The sequence below is a fragment of the Megalobrama amblycephala genome, linkage group LG19, assembly GCF_018812025.1.
Source record: "Megalobrama amblycephala isolate DHTTF-2021 linkage group LG19, ASM1881202v1, whole genome shotgun sequence".
NCBI classification, from domain to species: domain Eukaryota; kingdom Metazoa; phylum Chordata; class Actinopteri; order Cypriniformes; family Xenocyprididae; genus Megalobrama; species Megalobrama amblycephala.
The window spans coordinates 27,815,890-27,836,441 of record NC_063062.1 but is presented as its reverse complement, the minus strand read 5'-3'; the positions used below and the strand labels follow the sequence as shown (position 1 = coordinate 27,836,441).

The window sequence follows — 20,552 nt, the reverse complement described above, 5'->3', positions numbered from 1 at the left end:
ATGCATCAAAGGTCAAAAAACACTTTAATTTTCTCATAAAATACATGACACATCACTTTATTTCTCAAAGAGTCTGAAAACAGTTTGTTCAAAGATTTAGTCCCTCTAAACCCCTCCTTTCCGAGAGCCTACTCTGCTCTGATTGGTTGTTATAATTGGTCTACTCTGCTTGGTCAGACGGCCATTCCGTTGTGATTGGTCTACCACATACAGTGCGTGTCGGAAATGAAATATCCATTACCATATCTGAATTTCAGCTCTTCCTCAGCACTAAACACATACTTGATACGAACGCACGTCCTGATATTGCTGAGTTAGATGCGTTCCTGGGTCAACATATTTTGTTGATCCTGGAACAACATTCTAGTTTGAAAATTTAGTCTTAACCCTATTCCTACCCCTAAACCTAACCCTACCCTTAAGTTATCCCAAAAATCAGAGGGAAATGATAGATGATTAACACTGATGTAGAAGCACCAATTCATGATTTTAAGCCTAAACTTGCCATAATCTGTAAACTTGTCCCTCAAATCTGATTGGTTGATTTGAATGTTGTTCCAGGATCAACAAAAATGTTGACCCAGAAACATGTTGAACTCAGGTTATGCGATACGAATGGCGCCGGTTTTACCAAATAAAGTCGTCATACTTTTGAAGTGCATGCAAAATGGATTTGCCTTTGCAGAGGAGAAAACAGCATCTTCTCGATATGTCGACAACACAAACCAACAACAAGGAAATAGATGTTGTTTACAGGCAGCCAATGAAGACCATCAGCCGGCATTATGCAAATCTGCTACATTGTTATGTAGGTATGTAACAGGAAATTAATCTGGAATTGCTGACAACTCGTTTCGACAGTTCAGAACCGATTCTCTCTTTTAGGAGACAATAACTTTATTTATTGTGCACTTTGATCTTTAAAACTTTGCAGACCTTTTACATTCACAAATAGCTATATTACACACTACATGACAGGTAATATTCAAAAAAAGAATAATGTGATACTTTAAACCAGCTAAATGTTGCACCTTTGTTGTATTTTTATATTCTTCTTTTTTTTGCTCATCTTTGATGCTCAACATCCCAGTATACACACAGAATAGACCTCATGGTAAATTTCTCTTTTTGTCTTCTGGAAAGAAAAAAATGGGTCAGGAACAACATGAGGGTCAGAAAATTAATCATTTTTGGGTGAACTATTCCTTTAACAACACAGTATTAGACTGGAGTACGTGCTGCTGGTCTTTAACTGTGAAAGAAAAATTCTTGAAATCAGTTCTTGCAAACTATTTTAAAGTGTGCGCTCGAGGCCAAGTTTCGGGATGATTTTATTTCCAGCTACCCTGAATGCGTCAACTCCCTGCAGTATTACCTTAAATGAAAAATGGTTTGTTTGTTTGCAGCCACAACCTAAATCTGTCTGACTGTAGTTTGTTTACCTGCTGGTCGGTCTGCATCTTGCGTCCCACCACTCTGAAGGCGTTATTGCTTGGGTTGTGGTAGATTTGGACCCTACTGAAAGCCTGGGGGCCCGTGCCTGCCGGGACCCACTTCTTATTGGCATCATCGTAGATCATCACAGTGGCCCGTGCCTGACAGATACTTGACTCACTGTGCATATGAAAGAAAGAAAGAGAGAGATGACATTAAAAACCATTCACCCTTTCATATCAATAAAACTGCTTTTCAAAACTGCGAGAAAGTGAAACAGAAAACAGGAGATGGAGAAAAGGATGACAAACAGAGGGGGAAGAGAGACCGAGGCATAATGAACAAAGACACAAGTGTGGTTAGAAATGTGTGAGGTAGGAGGAGAAGTCTGTCTGATCGAAACAAGCCCAGCAAGTACCAACAATGGGGGCAGACAAAGAAAGGAAGTGCTCAACATTCCGCTGCTCAGGAGAGAAAGCAGGTTCTAGAAACTTCAAACTGACCGAGTATCACATTTCCATACATGACATACATGCATAAACAGAGACTGTTCTTGAAGGAACAATTCAAATGGAAATTCCAGGGCTCGACAATAAGGAATGCCTGATGGCCTGGAGCCACTGTAAAAGATGCTTGGGACAGTTGACGGACTTGTCACTGTCCAAACCGGGCCAGTACTGTGTTTTGTCCCAAAAGTTATCATTTGCACATTTTTAAGTTTTACAGTTTAAGCATTCAAACGATTTTAAAGTGGCCCTATTATACTATTTTAAAGGTTCCTAATTTTATTTTGGAAGTCAGCTACAATAAGTTTACATGCATCCAAGGTCAAAAAAATACTTTAATTTTTTCATAACATACATTGCACATCAACACATTTCTCAAAGAGTCTGAAACGGCTCGTTAGAAGCATAGACTGTAAAAAAGAAGATTCAGTCTCTCTAAACCCTTCCTTCCCAAGAGCCTACTCTGCTCTGATTGGTCAGACAGCCCAGTCTATTTGTGACTGGTCTAAAATTTACAGCGTTTGTCAGAAACTATATGCCCATTACCATATCTGAATTTCAGCTCCAGAGGCTTCCTCAGCACTTGATACACAGTGATATGAACAGTAACGATGGCGTCGGATTTACCGTATCAATTCCAGAGCAACTGCTTGAATATCCTTTGGATTTGCACGCAAGGTGGATTAGCAGCGCTGAAAACAGCATCTTCTCAACATGTTGTCAACATGAACCAAACTCTTCCAGGCCTCAGCTACAAGTACAGTGTTTGAGGGTGGGTCAAAATATTCTTCACAGGCAGCCAATGGAGACCATTATGCAAATTTGTTACATTGGGGACTTTCACATCGGAGGAACATTTTCATAGTTCCTATAACTATTGGCGGAAATACCTGCTTTTTGGCACACTGCAGGAACTGGGAATGATTATGGTTACAGGAAAGCCTTTTAAGGGGACTAAATTAGCTCCTACTTTAAAGTAGGGTCTAACCCAGCACAATAGGAACTACCAGTGATGAAAGTGTACGTTGATTGGCTGAACACATGCCATATGAAACACTGGCACCCACCATTTATAAAAATGAACTAATTCCATGAACATGGAAAACAGCGATAGATGGACTGACAGCAAAGTCCAGGCACTTCTCAACCTTTACGCTATGGAGTTGTTGACATTGTTGAATGCTGCGCTAAAATGACGTTGATGTCGGCTGGCTTACGTCACTTCTGAGATCTTACTGGCAGCGCAAATGCAACCAGGAAAATAATACTGTTACGTAACGTGGTGTGTAGAAACTCTCACGACGAGGAATAATACTAGAAGGCAGACGTTAACCCTTAAATGCATGACTGTTTCGCCAATCATTCTTACATATTCGGGTCTTTATCGACCCGGATCTATATCTAACACGGATGGATCTCTACCTGTAGCAATAATATAAAACTCCTCTGATATTAGAGTAGCAATTACAGAAGAATAAAATAAATCATATTTTGTTACCTTTTGGAGCTTGAAAGGGCTCAGTTTGAGCAGATGTTTTATGCCATCACCACTGTCCTCGTCAGAGCTCATTTCCCAGTAAATTTAGCAAATAATAGGCTAGTTTTATGTTTGAGGTAGCAAATATGAGCCCATTCGCGATCTCAAACGTATTGTCAGAACTATATAATTTTCAACATCTTCAGAATCAATATTTTGATTGCTAACAGCTTCACCAGATCCATCCAGTGACAGTGACAGTCATATTTGATTGCGTTTAGTACTTGCTCTGCAGTAAATCGCTGAGCCATTTCATGTTTTTCTTATTATTTCGTTTTCTGTCATCACTTCAGCATTGTGTATCAGACATTGCCACTTTGTGGAATAAAGGTGAATTGCACTTATTCCGTCATCTAAGAATCACTTATTGTTGTGCAGAAAAAATATACGCACACTGATACACAACTCGGGTCGTTAGCGACCCTATACAATTTTTTTACAAAAAAGTAATTCAAAAATAGGCATTCTTTTATAATTTTATTTATTTTTTTCTTGTTATATTCTTTATAATGAATTGATTGAGGAATACCAAGAAGGTTGAAGTCTAACTTCATTCTAAAAAAATGAATGAGGAGGAGGGTAGTGAATGACGTCCCGGGTCACTAAAGACCCGAGGTATGCATTTAAGGGTTAATAACAAAATACTCGGGAACCAGGAGAAACACATGAGAAATCCACATTACAATCAAACGAACAAGAACCAACAGAGACTGAGGGAGAACACATGGTATATATACACATGGCAAACAAAGAGAACTAATAATATAATGAACAAGACACAGGTGAACATAATTATTAATTAGACACACTAGGAAAACTAGGTCACAGGACTGAACCAAAAACACAAAGCAGGAGGAAAACACAGATCAGACATGTGACAGGTATTAGGGGTACATTTAATTCCTTGGTGGCTAGTTAACTGAGTTCCTATAACTACCTGGTGTGAAAGCCCCTATTGTTACACAGGTATGTAACAGGAAGTGAGACTGGAATTGCCGACGACTTGTTTTGGCAGTTTAGAATTGGTTATTCTTTTTAGGAGACAATAACTTTATTTGTCATGCACTTTGATCTTTAAAAATGTACAGACATTTTACATTCACAAACAGCTATATTACACACTGCATGAAAGGTAATGTTCCAAAAAAAAAAAAAAAAAAAAAAAAAAAAAAAAAACATAATAGGGGCACTTTAAAACAATTCAAGCTCAAAAATATGCAAAAGAAAACTCAATTTGGATCTCATGTGCTGTCTGATAGACGGTTTTCTGTGCACTCTCGACTGAATAGCTTCTGTAGCTTTAATAAGAATTAATCAATATTTAGTTTATAAAGTGAAGACTATGCAGTGTTATTTTGCAAAATACATAAAGCAAAACGTAAAGCACTATTTAATTTGTATGTTTGTTCTATATTGTATTTATTTGTGCCAATGCTTGTAATTTGTTCACTGGTTAGTAGTTTTTGTTGTATAAAAAATGGAATTGAGAATTGTGAAATTTCACTGGTATCTTAAATTTTAGTGTCATAACCTTATTTATTATAAATAAAAACAGGTTACATGGGATAAAAACAAAAAAGAAGTGAGTGGCCAGGCTATAGGGACAGCCGTAAATTCTTATTATTCTTATTATATATATATATATTATAAAAAAAAAAAAAAAATTTTGATTTATATTTGTGTGTACTTTTAAATTTGGAATATCATGAGGGTCAGTACAAAAATGACAGTTTTCATTTTTGGCTCAATGAATCCTTTCGGAATTCCGCTGACAGTGGATGGAAAAACACAGCTGGATTTGTCTGTCACAAATATATACAAACAAGGACAAGGACATCATCAGGGAAGGGTTGTGATGTCATACTGACATCATACTCATGGTGTGCGCATATGGCAGTGCATTTGTTCCTGGCCTGTTTATAGTGTCTCTAGAGAAATGAATTGGACACAAACAGGCAGTTCATCTTCAAACTAAAATGCTGCCGCTGCACTGGCTCCATGTTCACATTCCTCCATGCTTATTAAATTAAATCTTTTCACCTACATGCACAATTACTCAACTAACAGCAGACTTCTGGAGTTTTCTGTACAGAGGAAGAAAATAATGAATAGACGTTTATAGTGGTTTCTTAAAACTACAGACACTTTTGGCCCTGTGAACAGAAAATAAACTTTTATAAAACATTTTTCATGCTCTCATTAGCTTATTTGTCTCCCAACAACAGTGGACATGCCTGCATCAACAGAAATCTGTTGTTTTTGTCATTTTATTCTACTATGATGTCATTTTCATCACATCTCAAAATTATCTGTCAAGTTTAATAGCATTATGTGGTGGAAGGGGTCATGAATTGAGAAATCAAATTTTCCTTGACCTTTTGACATATAAGAGATCATTGTACTATAAAGTATCCTGTAAGTTGCAGAACTCAAAACTTCCTCATTAGTGCAATAATAGCTTTTACTGAAACCAAGTCCCCAGAAAGACTCAGATTTTGTCTCAGTATGGCGTCATATTGCGATGAAAGACCATCTCTGTAGAAGAAGATCAATGCCTACTTCTACACCATTGACACTTTAGCCCCACCCACCAATTTGCACATGTAGTAGGAGGTTAGTATATATGAGAGACTAAAACACATGATTAGAGATGAAAAAAAGAAAGGCAAACAGGATTACTTGAGAAACAAAATGATAGAGATGCCCGAGGACTCTATTTGCCACAACCAAGACTTATAAAGCATGTGTAATAGGTATAAATGTTTCACAGTTGGGAAATGTTTCAAATATGTAATGAGACAAACACCTTTCTGTTGCCTACCGCCTTTGTTTAAACACTAATATAATGTAATAATTACCTCACAAATACAAAAGTATTAAATGAAGAGCTTGGTTCCAAAATGCGATAAACGCCTTTTTTTTTCTTTTTTTTTTTTTGTTTCCAACAAAATCAATATATTGTACAATATCAAAATATTGTATCTGGTCGGTATTAAAAAGTAATTTATTCATTTTCGCAAAATGCGATGTCCATCATGTTATTCTGTCATATTTTCTCCCTTTCTTTCCAAAATGCGACAAACGCCAGTAGCCTCTCACTGCAGAACACTCAAGATCCAGGGGCCAGAGTCGGGTAGGTTAAGGGATATGTAAAGTGGAAGGAGTTGGATCCAGATCCAGGGGGTGGAGATGGGTAGGTTAAGATCCAGGGGGCGAAGACGGGTAGGTTTAGGGATATGTAAAGTGGGAGGAGTTGAATCTAGATCCAAACCCACCCCCTGGATCTTGTGTTCTGCAGTGAGGACCATCTCACAAACCCCAGTCTCCCTTCTCTGCAGAATGCGATATATCCGCTCAGCCAATCACAACGCACCATTTCACGCACTGTAAACAGTAATGGCGGCGCTCTGAATACACCCGGCATCCTAGTTTTCCTTACCTGCTTTGTACTTTGTGATCAACAAAAACAGAAAAATGAATAATTTTGACGCATTGATGAACCTGTGGTGGTTTCTGCGGTGGGGAAGAAACGCAAGTCATGGAAATGTAATCATTTACGTGAGGAGATTAAGAAGATGAGGTACTCGAGTCGGGAGGGAGGCTTGTTCCACGACAGCATCAAACTTCTGCCACGGTCCCCAAAACTGAATCATGAACAGTTTTTAAAAGCCGTTTTTAATACCAATGTACTCTGCAAATGTGTTTATTTGACCTGTGCAGTGGTGCCCGATACTCTTTAATTGGTCATGACAAACAGAAACATAATTAATTTATAACATTAACAAGATGACTCATTGAATTCATTTTGGGAGCGACGGCTCAATGTATTTTTAGTCAAATACCTGTATTTAAGATTAGTATTGACAAAGTTCAGAGGCTGTCATATATGTGAATCAACTTACTTTGTTGTGTATTGCAATATGAAAAATAACTTTTATATTGATGGTTTAATTGCATTTTGAAAAAAAAAAAAAAAGAATTGTGTCATGGATTTATTGCATTTTGGGGAAAAAAATAATCAGTTTTCATAATAAACCTTTGAAAATCAAAATCCAGATTTTAATTTTTAATGATTTATAACCAAAAGATGCTATGTGAAAGTTTGAAACAGAAAATAGTGGTTTTCATCTTGCCGATTTCTTGGTAAAGAAAACACATTTTTACTCAAATTCATCAAAATGGATTTATAGCGTTTTGGAACCAAACTCTTCAAATATAAATAAAGATGACTCATTACCACACTGGTGCAGACTGGAGTATCCTTAAAAGGGACCTATTATGACCCTTTTCACAAGATGTAATAAAAGTCTCTGGTGTCCCAAGAATGTGTCTGTGCAGTTTCAGCTAAAAAAACCCCCACAGATCATTTATTATAGCTTGTCAAATTTGCCCCTATTTGGGTGTAAGAAAAAACATGCAGTTTTTGTGTGTTCCTTTAAATGTAAATGAGCTGCTGCTCCTGCCCGCTTGCCAAAGAGAACAGAGCTTTAACAGCTCACGCTTCGGTTGCTCAAAAACAACATAGAATCTCACGCAGCCAATATGACGATTGCCAGTAATGGTGTTCAGCCTTACATTGTTCAAACCGGAGTCGGACACTGATGGAGAGACTAAAGGAAGAAGTTACAACTTTTAGAATGCAACTGGACATTCCTGAATGGTTAGTGGATATTATTTATTACAGCGAGATGGTCTTTCTGCTGGGCCTTAGGCCTGTCGCACCTCCTACGGTGCCTGTGCTGGACTATGCATGGCAGGGGCGTCCTCTTCCCTAGCCTAAACCTGATCACATACCACATGGATTTGCAGGGTCTTCAGCTGGGGACCACCGCTCATTAACGTTTCGCCCCTAAACCCAGAACGTCTCCTGGTGGTGGGGCAGTGCACAGGGACATCTCCCTGACACCCCCTGCAGCAAACCCTACTTAGATGTTACTCCCCAAGCCTTGTCTCATCGTTTCAGCCAGAGCCAGTGACTTGCTTTCTCCGCTTCCTCAGAAAGCTCTTTGGTGGATCTGCTCAGTATGGCTCACCGTAGTCCCAGGTCCTTGAGGAGGCATGAAGTTGATCTGCCCACAAAGCCTCTGGCTCCCACCTCCACCGGGTACAGCCTCACACTCCATCCACTTTCTCTGCACTCCGCGACCAAATCTGCGTACTTTGCTTTCTTTCTCTTATATGCAGCTTCCAGTCCCTCCTCCCATGGCACTGTAAGCTCGATCAGTATCACTGACTTCGCAACTACAGACCACAGCACCACATCTGGTCTTAATGTGGTGCTGCATATCTCCTGTGGGAACTGGAGCTGCCTTCCCAGATCTACTTCCATCTTCCACCCCGCCCCTGATGTTAATAACTTGGCGGGTGGTCTCTTGCTGGTATGCATCGCGGGTTCCCCCTGCTTAAGGAAGTGGATCCTGAATCGTCTCTCTAGTGGACTCTGATTGTTTGCCTCCTGCCGACTTTTCTCCAGCACCTCTGCCAGCTTCCTGAGCACTTGGTCATGCCGCCATCTGAACCAACCCTGCGTCAGTGCTGCTTTACAGCCCGACAGAACATGCTGGAGTGAGGCATTGATAGTCCCGCAGGTGTCACAGGATTGCTCTGTTCCAAGCCATTGGTGGAGGTATTTTGGGCTCAGGAGGGTGTCGTATGTTGCCCTAATGAGAAAACTGAGCCGAGCCTGAGGCAGTTTCCAGAACTCTGCCCAGCTGATTGCTCGGCTCGCGATACCCTCCCAAGATGTCCATCGCCCCTGCTGCCCCTGTGCCACGGACCTTACTCTGAGCTCCTCCTGCTCAATCCTGGTGACCTCTGCCACAACTAGATCCTTCCTTTCCTTCCTACTTGCCTTAGACCAGTGGTTCCCAAACCTGTCCTGGAGGACCCCCAGCCCTGCACATTTTGTATGTCTCCCTATTTCTGACATACCCATTTCAGGTCTTGCAGTTTCTACTAATGAGCTCATGAGTTGAATCAGGTGTGATAGATGAGGGAGACATACAAAATGTGCAGGGCTGGGGGTCCTCCAGGACAGGTTTGGGAACCACTGCCTTAGACCATAGAATGGGTGGCTCGGACCATCCAAGGCCTGTCCACCCTGCCTGGTCCATGCCCACAATTTGTTGATGTTGCAATCTTCCCATCACCTTCTGCACTTCCTCCTTAGCCCTCCATTTCCTTCCAGTCTCAACTCTGGCATTTGCATCAGCCACTGCCCTGTCGGAGGAGTTCCTTAATTCCATCACCAGCCTTGCCTTCTCCTGCCTATAGCCCAATGTAATGGATTTTAGGGGTAGCTGGAGTGCATTCCATCCATACAGACCAGCAGCTGAAAAGCACCGTGGTAGGCCGAGCCATTTGCGGATGAAAGAATACATTTATGTAGTTGCTGTGGAGTTGATTCAACTCATTGATTAACATGTGCCGACAGGTTAATCTTTTGTGCAAAACCCATATGGACGGCCACTAAACATAGCGTACGTTTATGATTGCTATCAAATGCTGTGAATGGTCTTATATTTTTTTCTAAAATATCGCTCGGACAGAAACGCTCCTTTAGCAATCAAGCTTGCCAGGGTCAACTTGCAGGCTTTCCAAGCTAATGAGACTCTAAATAGTGTTCTGTGTTCATCTGTGCAGCCAACGACAGAACAGTTAGCATTAGGGGTGTGACTAAAATGTGACAAGATTTCTCGTCGAGGCGAAAAGTAGTCTTGTGATATTGCCATGACAGAGTGTTAGGATGATTAGGAAAGAATATGCCACCGCTACATTTACATTATGCATCCACTGTTGTTTTGCTTTGTATTTAAATAAAAAACATTTAATTCAGTTGGATAACGGTCGCTGCCACTCCATATTTACAGAGTTACGCGCGATCGCTGAAAGTGAAAGTAAACGCGAGCATGCATTCAAACGCGATTTCAATACCCCGCATTTTGAAAGCGGCTCCCTGATGAATACAAATACCTCTCAGTATGAAAGCTATCTTAGGCTGGGCAGTGTAGTTGTAACCATCTCTTAGCTCTGTATCAAAGAAAAATTTGGTCTTATTTGCACTTACAATATTGAGAGAGTGCGATTATGCACTTATTGTAAAGTGTTACCATAAAAATGAATAACAGTTTTCTCTTAATCTTATTAAGCACAAACAGTAAGGTTTCATTTGTTAACATTAGTTAATGCACTGTGAACTATCATGAACTAACAATGAATGACTATTTTTATTAACATAAACAAAGATTAATAAATACTGTAGCACATATATTGCTCATTGTTATAGTTGATGTTGGTTAATTAATGTTAATAAATGAGACCTTATTGTAAAGTGTTACCATTTTATTTATACTGTTTTTATTTCTATGATCAGTTTGTGGAAAGGAGTTCAGTTAGGAGGTAAAAAGTTGTAGAAGCTCATAAATCATGTACAGCAAGGTCTGAAGAGACTGAAATCATACAGAAGAGAAGCCAGTCAGTTGAGTTTGTGGCAAAACCTTTTACAGTACTTGAGTATTGTTGTCTTTTACTGCATATGATAATTCACACTCAGAAAGTAGAACTGAAATGACATTCATCACAAGATGACTAGTTAAAACATTTCAAATACACCTGCAGAATATTTTTCTAGTCATGTATTTCACCATTGAGGATTTCTTAAAAATAGTGTGTAAAAATCTTCTCTCGTCTGGTGAACTCAATCTCGAGTCTCGTCTCATCTTGTAAGATACCTGTCTCGTCACACCCCTAGTTAGCATGCTTTGCTCAAACTTTTGCCATGGCCTTAGAACTGGTACACTGAGCAGCTCGTTTTTTTCACACACTTGCAAAGAAAGGCTTGCCAAAACAAAGTTACTGGATTGTCCTTTTTCACATTTTGTGGGTTGGTAGATGCACCAGGAACCTGATTATAGCACTTAAACATGGAAAAAGTCAGATTTTCATGATATGTCCCCTTTAATATTTGAGGTGTAGGTTTGTTTGTCTCAGACGTCACGCCTATGGACCGTTGGTTGAATGTCTGATGCATATGGCACACAAAATTGTTAACACTTCAGGAGTTTCAAAGTCGTTATCTGATTGGAAGAATTCTACAGGATTTCCGGGAGACGTGTCGCGTTCTTTAATGGTCTGCCTGGAAACAAAGATGCCGTGTTGCTAAACCCCCTTATGGAAGCAGCAAACCATTGCGTTTACAATTGTGACAATGAGCGCTTATCAGGATCAACCAAATGCTGGATTTTCAAAAGTATGTGAAGTATGTAAGTTTATGGCACAGACTCTTTAAAATATGTCCAAGAATTTTACACACCAGTCTGTTATTGTAGGAACTTCAACTTTTACATTTTCACGCCCCTAAACATGACGCAGAACAAAACAAACTCTGAGTGGTTGCTTTACATGTTAGTCAGACGGACTCTAAGCGGTCCATAGCCAATGAAAGCAGCTATGGAGTCCAGACCTTTTGCCTGCACCAAGACTATAGGTTCGTTGTATTCCGATTCGGGATCAGACTGAATTTAACCAGTTGCCATTTTTCAGCATTGGAATTTTTCAAAACACTTCCACATATAATGTCAGGGATGTTGAAATTTATTTTAACATACAAAACTGCCCAATCATAGCAGTGGGCGTTTACTTCCAAATTACTTCTTGAATGCGGCACACCTATCAAAACAAAGTGTTTCAAAGAGAGGGTACAAAACAGGATAGAAATAGCCTATTACTTCTAAATTATGATATTATGATATTATTGGCAAAACTGAGTGAAAATTATTGATATAATTATTGATTTAAAAATAAAAAAATAATAATTAATTATATTAATAATAATAGTTAGTAGTAGTAGTAATTTGTGAAAAGAAAAATCATATAAATTATTTTCACACAATTTAATTTATATATATATATATATATATATATATATATATATATATATATATATAGGACAAGGGTAAAATAATAGAATCTATTCATAAAAGGCATTTAAAAGTAGGGGGGTAAACAAAGCCATTGTATAAAATAAGTAAATAAAAAAAAAAAAAACATCTCTCCAAGACTCCAACATTCTCTCTCCTCATTTCCTCCTAACTGTGATATAATCTCCTCTTCCTGTGACATCACACTAAGACCACAGCCTACTTCCTGCTCCAAGAAATGCCGAATAAGGACTGACTATATAGCCTGCCTAGTGCATGTTTGCAGAAACACTCACATACACACACACACACACACACACACTTCAAGCCCAGATGTTGATTGCTATTGGAGGAGGGAGCTTAGGTTAACCAGATGGAGGGAAAGACAGGATAAAAGAAATCACAGAAAGAGATAAAGAGCAGAGGATGAGTGAAGGAGGAGGGAGATCAGGATGAACTTGGCTTAGACTCTATAGACAGCCATACTGTTATGGGAAATACATACATTTTTAATATGGGAAGGCCGAGCTAGAACTGGGGGTGAAACTGTGTGTACTGTGAATTATTAATGAAGAGAAAGACACACACACATGCTGTACGTAAACAATTGCCTTCATAAACAGATGACACTCAAAAGCAAACTGCTCATCAAGCGTTCATGACAGTGACTAAATGCATCAAAGCACAGAACAGATGTAATATATTGAGAATGTATATATGTAATATAATGTAATGTATTGTAACATTGTTTAATTGATCAGTATCAGCCAAAATTGGATGTTTAATTGTTTCTGCCTATTTTAATTGGCAGTTTTGGCTGATAACCATGGGTGCTGGTTTAGGGTGGCAATATATTTGTTCATCCCAAGTTTTATTGGGTAAATAACTTCAAGACAAGATGAACTTTGTTTCAGAAACAAGACGAAGCTAAGCAAGTCCCAAGGCAAACATAGAGACAAATCAATATCAGACCTGAATCATCCAGAAAGATTAACTGGCCATTTATATTTTCAGCAATCTCCTTTGGGGAAAGTTTGAGTCTGTTACTCTCTAGATATTGGTATCTGCAGTTAAAACACCATACTGGTCAGTCACAACTTTAAAAATACACTACTCCACCACAGCACCAAAAATTGCCACAGTTTCTTAGTAATGAAGGAGTTAACAGGAAACTGCAGTGCACGGCTGAAGAAATGTCTGTATAAGGCTATGCAGACAGCTGCCCTTGAACACTAACAAGTAGAGTCAAGCCCACTAATCTGTCTCAAACTCTCTCCCTCCCTCATCTCTCCTTTAACACCTCAAATATGTTCCGTTCCCCTCCACTCACCTGGTTCTCCAGCTCACCAGTGACACAAAGGCAGAAGTTAAGGGCTCAATAGTCTCAGTGTAATTACAAGTGACTCACTGAGGATAAAACACACAGACTGGCAGATGAGTGTTTGGACAAAAGAAGAAAAGAATGTGAACTCAAGGGACTCGTGGGACTTGAAGGGTCTTTCCCTCAGCAGAATGTGTCATGCTTTATAACTGTTTAAATCAGCTGTCAAGACTTGCTTACACTGTTTTAACTCTCTATGGGTTTTAAGTAAATTTCAATAAATGCTCACACTCAACAGATCCTCTGGTCAAACAATTATGGAATGGTATAAATAGAATTTATAGTTTTTGCCGATATTTCATATATAAGAAGTGGCGTGACCCAGGTGGAAAAAAAACGTACATTTCTATAATGTACTTAAAGTGCTCCATTTTCCCGCACTAATTTTGTACTTAATATACTAAAAATTCTTCTTTAGTACTTCTTAAGATAATCTTAAGAGCATCTAAGTGTACTCAACTGTGCTATTTTGAGACACCATGAAATATGAACTAAAATGTGCTTTTAATATACTATCTCTTTATTTAAAAACATTCTAAACATTTGAACCCATAGGGTGCTACAAGTGGTAACTAAATATATTTTTTTTTAAATACAGAGATAGTACAGTATATTAAAAGCACATTTTAGTTCATATTTCTCAAAATAGCACAGTTAAGTACACTTAGATGTACTTAAGAAGTACTAAAGAAGACTTTTTAGTATATTAAGTACAAAATTAGTGCGTGAAAATAGAGCATTTTAAGTATTTTATAGAAGTGTACTTATTTTTCACCTGGGGAAAATGACCTACTGGCAAAGTCTTCATGGAAATTAACGGACAACTAAAGTTTAAAATCATTCAATTTTAACAATACTGCTTAATTTTATTAGAAAAAACAAAATGTGCCATAAATAAATAGATTCCATACCAAATACTCAAAGGTGAGGAGGATGAACCATTTACATTAAAAATGGATTTCAAAATTGAAAATCAATTGGTGTGAAATATTTTGAAGTCCAAAGAAAAAATGTTTTCATGATCGATAACTGCTGTCCTTTCCAAGTACTCAAATTTTTGGATACTTCCTTGGGTCCAAGCACAATATTGGAAGAACTATGTTGAGCAAGACAACTAACACCACCATATTAAAGAGATGCCATGGCATAGAATGTTTATTACATGACAACCATAGCATTTACAAGGTACTTCCAAGAAATATTATATGACAATCATATGGTAAACATCCAAAGAAACATTAATGTTAAAAAAAAAAGGTGGTAACATGGAACTTTTTGATGTCAGAATATGACTAAACTTAAGTTGCATTGAAAACATCTCAAGTCTGGAGCTTGCTAAACAAAAATCTGTCCTCTCAGTCTCTCACAAGTCTCAGCTTGTTGGTTGAAATGCTCTGGGCTACAGCTTTTAAAGTTTTTCCTCTGTAAGAAGTATTTGATCAGGCAAGAAAGTTACCTATACTGTTCATTTTTCCTTTCCCACTACTTAAAAAAAAAAAAAAAAAAAAAAAAAAAAAAAATTCAAAGCAAAACAACCCCAAGTAGCTTTTCCATTCCTTAAATAAAAATGCCATTGTATAAATCACTCATTTATTGTTGTTTAATGTAAGAAAAGATGGTGTGGTTGGGTTTCAATTAATTGGAGTTTAGTAGCCCTGTTCTACTGAAAGAATCATCCTTGGTCTTTATTATCAAAGTCTGGTTCTCACCACACACAGGCCCTGTTTCCATCTGCTATTAATGAGTTTTAAATAAGTCTACTGTTCAGAAGCGTGAGTACAGCAAACAAATACTATTGACTGAATGAACCCATGTTAACTGGACCACGAGCGATCGGGAAAGGAAGCAAATGAAAAGGATAAATAAAGCAGCTGCGATTTCAACCATAATCTGTATATTTGGTACAACAGCAAAGTTTGAAACGCTTGTTTCTTGTCCCACAAAGATTACGCATTAGGTCAGTAGGCGGAGAGTAGGCAGTCTTTTGTAGCTGTTTAAACACATTTGACCACATGAGCATCTACACTATGAAAGCAATCCAGCTGAATGTGTTTTCCACGGTCAAAAGTAGACAAGCTCAAAATTTAAGACGCTGTTTTTAGACACCTGTATTTAGTGTTGTTCACTTGTGATCAGATCGACAAAATTGCATCTTAATACCAAGCATAAACAGGACCAGAGTTGCCATGTCTTAGTCAAAAAAAGTTGTGATGATGCTCTACCAGGTTACAAACACTTTCTAAAGAGTTTGAGGTCCATATTGTACAAATGCAAAACATTCAACACTATTGGTGCTCCATTTAGGAGTGGTCGTCCAACATAAACACTCCAAACACTCCATACCACTCAAACCTTCCAAAAAACAATCTTTCATAAAGTGTGGAAAGACACATATTTTACTTAGAAATGCGCTACGAAGGCATCATTCGTGTTTGGAATGCTGTGGGCTTAAATATTAAAAATATGAAACTCACTAACAAAATTTCAAATACTCATGCACACTTTGTGAAGAGCGCTCACGCATGCGGCTTGAATCTCAAAATGCTTTTGTGACGCAAAATTATTGTAAACACAGTCAGTTATGTCTGTGGACATGATAAAAACAGGATAAAAACATCTTAGATTTCAAAAGAGATCTGTGCATTAGTGTGAATGCAGCTTAGGCCCCACTTGCATTTCGGCGTTTTAAAATGAAAATGATCCTCTTCTACACTGGCGTTTCCACAGCGTTTCAGAAACGATCTCAGTGTAGACTACACATTGTCCATGCACACAGTCGCCTCTTGCGCATATAGGTAGCTGCAGTATTAAAAAAAACGAGTATTAGATCTTGCTCTGTCTATGATGTCATCAGTATTAATTAAACAACAGTAACGCTGAGAAAGAGAAAAATCCCTCAGCTCTTGAATGGAAAACACTCTTAAATACTGAAAGCACTCTTTGTTTATTGCTTGTAATGTTTTGTTGTTTCTCTTTATTATTTATAAGGCTACTTGCTTTTATTTTTTGAATATATATATATATATTCATTAATAAGAAAAAAAAGTAGATCAAGAATCGATTTGGAATCTGATTGTGACTCCCGGAATCAGATCGTGAGATGCCTAAAGATTCCAACCCCCACGCTGTAAACCCGAAGAGTACTACTAACTTATAAAGATTGAGTACGCTCATTGATGCAACTTAAAACAATTACATTTTCTAAATGAGTTTAGTTTTATTTTTGTGTAGCTCATCATTTTTGAGTAAACCCTTATACTTAAATTATTATTTTTAAGTTTACTGAGCGATATAAAGTGACGTCATCCATGTCACATCGTTGCCGACATTACCGACGTAACCAACATTATCAGAAGAATCCATTCAATATTAAACTGAGCAGATTTCAAGTTCCCAGCATGCTTTGCATCACACTCTGTAAGGGAGGATAAATGTTGAGATTGAGTGTTATTTTGCACAAGATTAATACAGAGGAAGATGTGTTATTGTTTAATGGTCTGTTATTTTCGCATTTAAATGAGTTTCTGTGATGTTGAGGTTTTGTGGGGTTACCATCGTGGTGATGAGAAGTGCCTGTGGTTAGGTCAAGGGCTGTGAAACTTCAAGACTTATATACTAAATGTTGATTAACAGTTCATGCAAATAAATAGTGATAATCTCAAATCCAAATGAAACCCTGCGGCTCGTGACAACACACTGATGTCCTAAGACACAAAACGATCGGTGCGAGAAACCGAACAGTATTTATATCATTTTTACCTCTAAAACACCACTATTACCCCTTTTCCACCAAGGCAGTTTGAGTGCGGAGCCAGAGCCTAGTTTCAAATCAGTTCTTTGTGTTTCGACACACAAAGCACCAGCTCCGAACCAGGAAAAGTGGTTTGTAAGTAGCACCAAAACATTGCTGGGCTAGAAGTAAGAACTGCTTGCGTCAAGGGGCTGGGGGCGGGGTTACCGTGACCAACAAGACACCTGTGACCACCATTTTTGAAGTAGCAGCTAATTGAGCTAATAGCAGCTCGACTGTAATATCCGTCTATATACAAATTACAGCGAGCCGTGTTTGGATGCCGATGTAGGTTCGCAAAGCCATGAGCATCAACAGTAGTGAAACATTCGCGATTGTTGATGGAAGGCTTGTTCGAGATGCACCGGAGCAGCACGGACTGATTCGGCGGGTGACATCGGAGTGCCGCGGGTCCACGGGAGCGTTTGTAGAGCATACGACTCCTTGTACTTTTGGATCGTTCTCGCGGTGCTTTGATGTCATGCACCGATCGCTCTGCGGGAAACCGATGCTTCTCGAACAAGCTTGGTGTGTTTGTGTTTGGCGCTGCCGCACTAGCTTTGCTGTGAAATATGAGACATGTACAGTGACGTAAGACCTGGCTCTGTGCTGCTCTCTAGCCCGTGGAAAGGCAAACCGGTTCTTGGAAGGCTTGTCAGTTGAATTAACTCCGAACTGGCACTAGCACTAGCTCTGAACTAGCACCCGGTTCGTGCTGGTGAAAGGGGGTATATGTCCAACTGCCCTCCACATCCGGTTGGCGAGGTCAGAAAACACGTCCCAATGACAGAAGTGATCTCTTGCACTTTGCTTCAATGAGTGCGAGACATCACTTTGATTGTCAGAGCACGTTCAGACCTCACTAACTGGATGTGGAGGGCAGTTGGACATAGTGGTGTTTTAGAGGTAAAAAATTATATAAATACTGTTCGGTTTCTCGCACAAACATCGTTTCGTGTCTTAGGACATCAATGTTTCGTCACGAGCCGCAGGGTTTAATTTGGATTTGTCTGTGCATGTTTTCTTTACTCTTATAGACAAAGTTCCCACTGACATGCATTATACGACTGACAGACTGCAACGGTTGGAGTTAAAAATCATCATTTGTGTTCTACTGAAGAAACAAAGTCACCTACATCTTGGATGCCCTGGGGGTAAGCAGATAAACATCAAATTTTCATTTTTGAGTGAATTATCCCTTTAACCATAAAGATTAGGTGTTAGTTTATTCAATATTTCAAATAAATTGTAATTACTGAATTTGTTTAGTATAAAATCATATTTTTTAGGTTCTACTAAAATAATCTTTGAGTTGTTTATATAAATGTTTTGAGTATTCTGAACTTATTGGGTTTTACAACCACTGCATCAAAATAATTGAAAAAAGAGAAACATTACATATGGTAAATAGTTTTAAGTACAGTGGACTTAAACATTAAATAAAATTTTAAAAAATTCTGTTTGACTTACTTATTAATAATTATTCTTTACTTAAAAGATTTGAGTTGCTTTACTTTGAATTTTTCAATCTTTAAATTGTTTGAGGTAATCTACAAAAATTGAGTATTCTGAACTTATCGAGTGCAAACACTGCATTCAGTAGGAAGTAATGGAAAAGTGGGTTTTGTAGGTGGTTAAAGCAGAAGAATGTCATGTTTTGGAAAAGCCTAGTCAAATTCCTGATCTGAACCCAATAGAAATTTTGTGGAAGGGCCTGAAGAAAGCAGATCATCCAAAAAAGCCAGTTTTCTACAGACGCCAGAAGCATCTGGTTGGTTTATATATTTTTTTTCAGAAATTCATTTGGTTAATTTTGATTAAGTGAAAATTAAAATGTACAATAAACTTTAAAATTACAATGTAATTTGGATCTCCATGATGAAGATTTGGATGAAGATCTCAATGTACTGTCAAATTTATGGCGAGAAAAAAAAAAAATCAAAAGCGGAAATGAAACTTCTGTCTTCATTTACTCATTCCAAATCTGTATGACTTGCTTTCTTCTATGGAACACACCCCAAAAAATCTATATTTAAAAAAGAAAATCTCCGTTTTTTTTTTTTTGTTTTTGTTTTTTGTATATCTATATAATGAAACAGTGGGGTCAATTGTTGCTTATACACACTGTTCATGAAAATATCTGCATGTTCTACAGAAGAAAGAAACGACATGAGGGTGAGAAAAACGATGAAAGAATTTTATTTTTTGGGTGGACTATCCCTTTAAAGTGTCATGAAACCCCCTGTTTTAGCCTGGTCATTTTCACCTCTGAGTTGAAACAGGCATGTAAAGCAGTGGAAAAGAGGAGAAAACAACCAATAAAAAACAGTACTACAACACACTCATTATACAGACACATGAATATTAAAATATGACCATGGAGAGCAAAAAGTTAATGTTCCTGCAAAAAGTTAATGTTTGCAAGTTAACATTTGCATGTAGCCGTCAAATTCAATCTTTAACCATTAGATGCATCATGTTAGATTTGATTGACATTCATTTGAACATCCAACATTACTCACTTTCATTGTATGAAAAACAGAGGCCAGGACATTCTTCAAAATATCTTTTATGTTCCACAGAAGTGATATGAGGCTGAGTAACTGATGACAATTGTAATTTAGTGACCTAGCCCTTTAAAACACTGCTTCCTCAACATGCAGCTCTTTGAAGCAGCGACAGAATAAACACATTCCTCCTCCTTCACGTCCCTGGCTGGCACTCTGCATGGCCATATTTGGCCAATCAAACACAGCAGTAGGTTTTTGCTCTTAAATCCTTTTACAGGTTCATGCACATCCCCCCCTGACAGATATTTTCCTGGGAGAGCCCTCTTTCATGCGGAAGGGGAAGTCATGATAAGACAGCCAATCATTCCACTCTCTGTTGTCCTAACATGCTCATCTGTAATACTCCAGGGGAGCTTGTAGTTAATATCAAATTGGACTCAGTTAAAGGACCAAAAAGGCAAATTTAATATTACATT

General features: G+C 38.2%; 1 protein-coding gene across 5 annotated transcripts in view; it reads right to left on the bottom strand.

The window, feature by feature from the left end:
- Positions 1-20,552, bottom strand: part of vaspb (vasodilator stimulated phosphoprotein b) — a 59,881-nt gene that overhangs the window by 21,835 nt on the left and 17,494 nt on the right. For 2 of the 5 annotated variants that reach the window (XM_048167797.1, XM_048167796.1), the window contains exon 2: positions 1,443-1,614. In XM_048167797.1, coding sequence (XP_048023754.1) covers positions 1,443-1,614 — 172 coding nt within the window. Of the gene's footprint in view, positions 1-1,442; positions 1,623-13,725; positions 13,824-20,552 lie in introns of those variants that run through there. The other 3 variants (XM_048167795.1, XM_048167799.1, XM_048167798.1) reach the window with 2 other exon arrangements.